At 58.6% G+C, this 8,196-nt stretch overlaps 1 protein-coding gene across 8 annotated transcripts; it reads right to left on the bottom strand.

The window, feature by feature from the left end:
• Positions 1 to 113: 113 nt before the first annotated feature.
• SH2D5 (SH2 domain containing 5) lies at positions 114 to 7,224 on the bottom strand. Of its 8 annotated transcripts, none has more exons than XM_080564362.1 (10): positions 6,008 to 7,224; positions 4,468 to 4,711; positions 4,107 to 4,187; positions 3,927 to 4,001; positions 3,602 to 3,847; positions 3,265 to 3,474; positions 2,042 to 2,210; positions 1,847 to 1,949; positions 1,613 to 1,772; positions 114 to 411 (listed from the first exon to the last, which is right to left on the bottom strand). In XM_080564362.1, the coding sequence occupies exons 2-10, from the start codon at positions 4,549 to 4,551 to the stop codon at positions 223 to 225; spliced, it is 1,317 nt and encodes a 438-aa protein (XP_080420488.1). In that variant the 5' UTR covers positions 4,552 to 4,711; positions 6,008 to 7,224; the 3' UTR covers positions 114 to 222. The 8 variants fall into 8 exon arrangements, with proteins under 8 accessions (XP_080420488.1, XP_080420490.1, XP_080420491.1 ...); XM_080564364.1 differs by having other exon boundaries at positions 3,602 to 3,745; XM_080564365.1 differs by having other exon boundaries at positions 3,265 to 3,435; positions 3,602 to 3,745.
• Positions 7,225 to 8,196: the final 972 nt, after the last annotated feature.

Raw genomic sequence — 8,196 nt, 5'->3', positions numbered from 1 at the left:
CCCGGGGGGGGGGGGGGGGGGGGGGGGGGGCCTGGGTGTGAGCACGCGAGCGTGCACGCCTGCACGCAGCAACGCGGTGCGGGAGTGCAAGAAAAAGGCGGCGGCAGACCGGGAGCAGGAGAGCCGTTTATTGCCCGCGGAGCCCGCCGGGCGCGCAGGGAGGGAATGGATAAGGCAGCCGGCAGCGACTTAAAGCTACGAGGGGGCCGGGGGCAGCCGGGCCTAGCCCCGCTCGTGCTGCACCACGGCGGGGGCCCAGGCGGCCTCCCCCCAGGCGCTGGCCCCGCTGGGGTCCTGCTCCTCGTAGCCGGGGTTGCAGCGCCCGGGGGCCAGGCGGCAGAAGCAGCCCCCCGGCGCCCCGGAGTAGTGAGCCAGCAGGGCCGCCACGCTGGCGAACTCCGCGCTGGAGTGCTGGCACCGCGGGGAGAGAGGGCAGAGGTGAGCCCCCCGCCGGCGGGCATCGTGCGCCGTGCACCCACGCAGCCACGCGTCTGAGTCGAGCGCACGCGCACACCGATGCAGCCAGCAGGCAGGCACAGGGGCACCCAATGCAGCCACACACCCGTGTGCAAGTGCACACCCGTGAGTTACCAGGTGCACTTGTGCACCAATGAACCTGTGCACACGTGCACTCATGCACCCACGTACAGATGCAGCTGTGTGCTGATGCATCCACAAGGCAGGTACACCCTTGTGCTCATGCACCAAGTGCATGGGAGCCCCCACGCACCAATGCACCTACGCATCACACACCAATGCACACACGCAACTGTGTGCGGATACACCCACAACTCGAAGGCACCCATGGATCAAATGCACTCACACCAATGTGCCCATGCACCACGCACCCATGCACTTGTGCACCCCTGCACCCATGAACCCAAGGCACGTACATGCTAATGCATGCATATAGCCATGCACCTATGCAGCAATGCCCCCAGGTACCTGCGCACCATATACCCCCACACAGATGCACCTGTGTGCCCACACACCGATACCCCTGTGTACCTATGCAGTGATGCAGCCAGAAAGGAAATGCACCTCCTCACCATGCACCCATGCACAAATGGACCAAATACACTTATGCACCACTGCACCCATGTGCTGATGCGCCAACAGACTCACACACCGATACCCCTATGCACCCTTGCACACGTGCACCTGCAAACCACATACCCATGCACAAGTGCACCTATGCAGCTACGAAGCAAAAGCAATCCATGTGCATGTGTACACGTTAATCAAACGCACATGCACACTGGTGCACCCATGCATGAACGTGCCAGCTCACCTATGACAAACACACCCGTGTAGCCATGTATTGGTGCACCCACGCTTTGATGCATTAATGCAGCAATGGACCCATGCCCCAGCATACCGATGCACACTTGCACCCACACACCAGTGCACTGACACACCATGCAGGAGTGCACCAGGGCACCCATGCGCAGATGCACTCCATACCGTGCAGTAATGTGCAGTGCACCTAAGCACTGATGCAACCGGACTGCGACACGCTGATGCACCGGAGCACCCCCACCCACGTGCACGAACACGGCAGTGCCCCCAGCCCCGACACCCTGTTGCCCCCTGCCCCGTGCAGCGCTCTCACCTCCACGCAGAACCGTCCCTGGGGTGTCCTGAAGACGCAGTAGGGGACGACGCCGCAGGGCGCCCGCACCCACAGGCACCAGCGCTTGGCCAGGCCAGGCTCAGGGCGCAGCAGGAAGGCGCCGGGGACATCCCTGCGCAGCAGCGCGATGCCGCCGTCCCTGGGGGGGGGGGACGAGGAGGCGGGTAGGCACCGCGAGGGGTGGCAGGGGTCCGGGGGCTGCCGTGCACTCACCTGGCAATGCCGGCAAAGGCCCACACGCTCTCGGCCAGGACGCTCTCGTTCTCGGGGAGCAGTGCCAGGCTCCGCGCCCCTTTGCTCTCCCATCCCGAGGCCGCTGCAGGAGCTGGTCAGTTCCCTCCTCGCCCCCAAACCCAAGGCCTCGTCCCCCCAGCCCCGTGCGCTTCAGCGTCGCCTCCAGGCACTCACCAGCCTCGCGGGGCGGCTGGTGTGGCTGGCTCTCGGCCCCGCAGTCACGGTAGGCGCCCGAGCGCAGGACTTTGCTGCGGATGGCTTTTTTGCGCACCAGGACCGGGGAGCAGTAGGGGTTCCCCGGGCGCCAGCCCCCAGCTCGGCCCTCAGCCTCCGGCCGCCGCTCCTGCAGCAGAGAGCAGGGAAGGGGCTTTTGGTGGCACTTGCTACACGAAATGCTGTGCAAAAAGGCTATGCCAAAAGAAAGTAATGCAAAATACCCTCCAAGACACCATGCAAAAAAAAAGCCGTGCAAAACACCCTGAAGAAGGTATGCAAAAAATGACCTGCAAAAAGCGCTGTGCAAAAAAAAGGCATGCAGATGTGCTATGTATAAAATGTTGTGCAAGAAAAGCCATGCAAGATACCACGCAAAAATGATGCACAAAAGTGCTATGTAAAAAAATGCCATACAAAAATTCCAAGGAAAAAATGATGTGCAAAAATGCTATACCATAAAAACATTTTAAAAATTGCTATGTAAAACACCAAGCTAAAGTTGCCATGCAAAAAAAAAAGTCATGCAGAACACCATGCAAAAAAAAAAACACCTTGAAGAAAAATGACATGCAAAACACCAAGAAAAAAATGCCACACAAACAACCATGCAGAAATGCTGTGTAAAATACCATGCAAAGTTGCTATGCAAAAAAAGTGCTGTGCAAACAGGCCCAGAGTAAAACACCGTGCAAGAAAAGGGCCATGTACAACAGGCTGTGCAGAAGACTGCAAGAAAAAGCTATGCAGGATGGACCATGCAAAATGCAATGTGCTGTGCAAATCTCCATGTCAGAAAAGGCCGTGCAAGACAGATCCATGCAAAACAGTGTACAAAAGCCAGCAGGGGAAATACTGTTGCAAAACAGCATGCAAGAAGAGGCTGCACAAAACATGCCATGCAAAACACCATGCAAAACTGCATACTGTGCAAAAAATGTTGCAAGGAAAGATTGTGTAATAACTGCCAGGGAAGACGCCATGCAAATGGTGCTCTACAAAAAAAAAAAAAAAAAAAAGGCCCTGCAAGACATCACATAAAAACGTGCTGTGCAAAAGTGTGCCGTGCAAACATACCCTGTACAAAGTGCTGTGCAACAGTGCCATGCTAAAAAACCTTGCAAAAAAAAGCGTGGTGCACAGGTACACGGGGCAGCACCCAGCATCTCATGGCCTGCACCTACCCCTGCACCCAGCGAGCCGAGGCCGATGGGCGCAGGCAGGCGCCGGAAGGAGACGAGCGCGTTGACATTTCGCGACACCTCCTCGGGGTTGAGCGGCTCCCGCAGCACCCCGGCACCCGGCGGCTCCCCCTCGCCCGCCTGCTCCTCGGGGTGCGCCAGGAGGTAGCCGAGCTGGAAGGAGCGGCAGAGCAGGAGGTGCAGGACCTGCACCTGGCGGGGTGCAAAGAAGAGGGTGGGTGCAGGGGCCAGGGATAATGATTTTTTTTTTCTTTTGGAATTGGCGTTTATTTGTTGTTTTTGTTCTTGTTTTGGAGGATTTGGGGTGTGCACCACGCACCTCACCCAGGGGGCCCACGAAGAGGTGGCAGAAGAGGGCACTGGGGGGGCTGTAGGGGTTGCGGGCCACAAAGGCAAACTGGCGCTCAGCGTGCCTCCAGGTGCTGTACAGGATCCGGCGCAGAGCGTGCGCCATCAGCAGCGTCTGCGGCGACAAGGGGGGGCTGGCTGGGACCCGGCACCCCCAGGGTGCAAGCAACGCCTGGCCCGAGCCTATTTGCAGATGCATGGCTGCAAAGCAGGTTTCCTGAGCAAAAAGCAACGTCCCGAGTGGTGCAACCCCAAAAAGCACCTTTGCAAGGTGGCACCCAGCACCCTGCACCCACCTCCCCGTCAGCACCGTAGACCTTCAGCCCTTGCAAGCTGAACCTCAGCACCACCGACCTTCTCCTGGGGCAGTCCTGGTGGGAGAGAGGGGGTGCAGCAGTGGGGTCCCCCCCCGTCCCATTGGGGGGTCCCCCCACACCCTGGGGTGCCCCCGCTTTGTGCCAGTGGGGTCGCCTGACCTTCAGCGCCCGCAGCTGCTCCTCCAGCCGCCCCGCTTGCCCCTGCAGGTCCAGGTCCTCCACCGTGAAGGAGCCCACGTACTGGGGGAGGGGGGGGCAAAAAGTTCACCCCACTTTAACAACCCCCCCCCGCCAGGATGCTAAAATTGCCCCCTCTTGGGGCAATTCCTACCCAGTGGGGATGCGATGCTGTAGGGTTGCACCCAAATTGCAACAGCTTTGGGGTGCATTAAGCTTGGGGGGGGACACCAACCAAAATCCCCCCACCCTGCAAAGCCCGGGGGGGGGGGGGAACGGGGTTGCTGCTCTGCCCGCAGCTCCCCAGGGGGCAGGATCAGGCCCCTTGTCTCCAGTACCTCACCTCTGCCGGCTTGGCGATGCCCCGGGCACGTGGCAGGGGGGCCGCCGGATCCGGCCCCCTCCCGTTGGCCGTCTTCTTCTTCATGGCAGCGGGTCGGGGCAGCTCAGGGGGGAGTTAAAACAGCTCCAGCGCCGCATCCGAATCCGAATCGGAATCGTTGTGCTCTGGCTTGGAAGCCACCCACGGCCGCCCAGCGGGAGCAAGGGGCGATGTGGGGGGCCCCAGGGCCTCGGCAAATGGATCCCTGCAAGGAGGGACCGGAGAGACGCGACCTGCCCCCACCACCCCCCACTTCCAGCTGCTGAGCCCCGAGAGGCGCTGCAGTCCCCAAGTCCTGACCCCGATGCAGAGGTTCCCAAATCCTCACCCTGATTTGGGTCCTGCCATACCCACTCTGATAAACGGTCCCCGAGTCCCAGCCCCAACCCTGATGCAAAGCTCCTGCACCCCAACCCCATCCTGAGCACCGGGCGAGGGGCCCCACGTGACACCAAGTGCCATGCAAGGGTCCCCGTGTCCTGACCCCCAGCACCACGCAAGCGCCTCCACGTCCAGCCCCTGCCCCGATGCAAAGTCCCCCACGTCCCAACCCCACGCAAGCATCCCCGCGTCCTGACCCTGAGCAAGGTAACGGGGGCCCAGTGGTGTGCTCCTAAGCACCGTGCAAGTGTCCCACGCCCCTGCCCCAAGCATGGCGAAAGCATCCACGTCCTGACCCCGACCACGATGCAGGTCCCCAAACCCTGACCCCAAGCACGATACACGCATGCAAGAAGCGAGGTGCAGGCAGCCCCGCACCCAGCGAGATGCCGGGGTCCCCGCACCCCTGGGGGCGGCAGCGGGTCTGGGGCAGCTTTTCCAGCTGCCCCCGAGGGCCGTGCCCGGCCCCTCCGCGGTGCCCCAAGGGGGTTTCGCCCCCCGCAGCCCCCGGCCGGGCTGAGACCCGCACAACTCGCGGCACCGAGGCCGCGCCGCAGCCGTGGGGACAGCCCCGGGGAGCGGGGGTCCGGCTGCCCCGGGCGCATCCCAACGGGGTGCGAGCTCGGGGCTGCCCCCTCCTTTCCGGCACTATTTGGGGGTCTCTCCCCCCCCCCCCCCAGCCAATCCGCAGGCAGGCAGCCCCCAAGCCCCGCCCCCTCTTTCCCACGCTCCGTTTCTCAATGGAGCCCCCCCAGCCCACCGCCGCCCCGCGGGTCCCCACGGGGGGGACAGACGGACACCCCGCCAGCGGGCAGCCCCCAGGGGACGGCAGCCCCGGCTCGCCCAGCCCCGTGGGCTCCCGCTCCCCCCGCTCACGGGCAGCTTGCTCGCGGGGCTCTGGAGAAACGCAGGCGAAAATCCTCCGGCTCTCGGCCTTCGCCGCTTGGTTTCCTTCCCGGGGGGCTCCGCTCGCCGCAGCACGGGGATGCTGCGCCCGTGGGCGTCAGGCCGCTGCCGCACGCCGGGCCCAGGCGAGCCCGAGCCCACGTCGGGCACGGGGCAGGCGGCAAACTCTCGTTTCCTGCCTCCGATCTGCCCGCGATGAATCACCGCAATTTACCTCCCCGTTTTCTCCGTTTCTTGGAAGCGACGGCGAGCAGAAACGCTTGGGCTTTTTGGAAAACGCGGCTGCAACTGGTTTCTGGGTGTTTTTTTCTTTTTTCTTTTTTTTTTTTTTTGCTGGCATGCCCAGCAGAGGAGCAATTCCTAACCCTCTCCCTGCTGCACACACGTGGTCACTCACTCGCCCCCCCCACCCCACTGCTCAGCCACATTTCACCCCAATTTCCAAATTCCCCTTTGCCTACTACTGGTCAGCCTTCCTCATCCCCCACTTTTGGCTGTGCAGCTAAAAAAAATAAAGAGGGGTGGCTCCAACCTTGCTGCAAAGAAGGGGACAGAGCCATACAGAGCCAAAGCCTGGGGATCCCCAAAATGCTCCAGCCTGCCAAAGCTATGGGACCACTATGGGACCAAGGCAAAAGCTGTCCCCAGCTATAGGGATGTGCCTGGAAGGTGAAAGCAAGAGTCTGGGGAGAAAATGGGGTCTAAGCCCTAGGAGATGTCTCCAAAAATCCCCGTGCTAGCCCTGTCTCATACCCCCATGCACCCAAGGGTGCAAGGAAAAGTGCTCCCATGTTCTTGTTCAAGCCTTGGGCTGCTGCCAGCATCAGCTGCTTCAAGACGCCACACAATGCCCCGGCAGGGCCCACCAGAAGAGTTGGATAGCATAGAAAAAACATAAAATGGACAGATGGGCCTGAAGAAATAACATAACAGAGCCCGTCTGGCCAGGAAGCGTAGCCTGGTGAAGAGCGCGCGGCGGATGCGGTGCAAACCTTCCCAAAGGCACAGCAGAGCCGCTGCTTTCTCCATCGCCCTGCCAGCGACACCACTGCAAGCCCAGGGTTCCCCTTCACAAGCCCAGTTTGGAGGCACCCACTTGCTCAGGGCTGCCCTGGGAAAAGAAATTGGCTAATTAGCAATTAAGGCCCCAGCCAAAAAGCGTTTGGAGATGACTGAGGGAGCAAATGGCTGTTTCTAGCCCAACCCTCATATTCATCCCCCAAGATAAACTCAAGGCTAAGTGCTTAAAACCTGAAAAGACTGGAGGAGTGCACACACACACTTTAAAACAAATCTCAGCTTTTTTAAAAATAAGTAAAGGCTCTGCTTGTCTGACCACTAGTATCGACCACTGTGACCACCAGAAGTCTCTCTAGGTTGGTGCAGCTGCAGTATACCATGAGAGTCATCACCCAAAACCAAGCTTCACATTTATTTTTTTTGCATTCAATGCCAACTATGTCTTTAAAATCAAGCCAGTTAGCTTTTTTTTTTTTTAAAGGAAGGACTTTGCTCTAATTTGACATGACCTGCAGCAAAATTAAGCCATGCTCAAGTGCAAAGAATTGGTGTTACCCAGACCAGTGTTTTAACAGGTACTTTTTGGGTTGCTGGCATAGGAATGTTATTGCAAAGGGGGGAGGTTGCATGGTCCTCCAAGCCACAAGATTGCCAGCAGCTGGGAACAGGACTCCTCATCCCCATAAGCACCCCATAGATGAGAAAACTGTTTCCCAAATTTGGCTCACTTTAATGCCTACCTGGAAGAAAATACTGCCAAAACCCACTGTTTCAGTACACACAGTGCTAGGAAAGAGACCTTTACTAAACTTTCTAATTGCTTTACATCCTTGCAAATTACTCTTTGATTGGTGTCTTCACTCTCCCAGTCTTATGTTAGCCATAATTTCATGAGCCTGCTCTTTGCATCCTTGTTACAGGGCTGGGAACAATTTAGGGTGTTTCTGTAAGAATCTTTAAACTCCCAGTTGTTGCAGGTAGCACACTGGGATTGCAACTGAAAAGAGTAAATTCAGTAAGGCTATTTTCTCCCATTTGCATTTTATTTCTAGAGATACTTCCACTGCTCTCAGCGTGGTATACGCAAAGCTCTTTCCAAAAGCACGTTAAGCAAAAAGACCGTCAGGTCACATTCGAATCATTCGCATTGCCCTGTCCAAGGGAGAACTGAGGATATGCTGGAGCATGTTTTGAACGCAGGCGCTGCTCTGTATCAGAAAGCAGGGCAAGGGGGGAAGGTTTCATGTGGTCCTTTTTTTTTTGGCCCCACTGGACACTGTTTGGGTCAGAGGGAGAAGAAGAGCAGCAAGAGGTTCAAATAGAGCTTTCTTCTTGCTCACCTTTGTCTCCAGAGAAACCAAGGGAAGAAAAAGGTCACAAGTC

This window comes from Anser brachyrhynchus (genome assembly GCF_964034855.1).
Source record: "Anser brachyrhynchus genome assembly, chromosome: 21".
Classification (NCBI taxonomy): Eukaryota; Metazoa; Chordata; class Aves; order Anseriformes; family Anatidae; genus Anser; species Anser brachyrhynchus.
The sequence above is the reverse complement of the archived record's forward strand: the minus strand, read 5'-3'. Positions and strand labels throughout refer to the sequence as shown.

Coding starts and splice junctions, on each gene's coding strand:
- SH2D5 (XM_080564362.1), bottom strand. CDS start 4,551: ATGAAGAAGAAGACGGCCAACGGGAGGGGGCCGGATCCGGCGGCCCCC. Junction 4,002..4,106: donor AGCAGCTGCGGGCGCTGAAG/GTCAGGCGACCC, acceptor CTCTCCCACCAG/GACTGCCCCAGGAGAAGGTC. Junction 3,848..3,926: donor TCTACGGTGCTGACGGGGAG/GTGGGTGCAGGG, acceptor CTTTTTGCTCAG/GAAACCTGCTTTGCAGCCAT.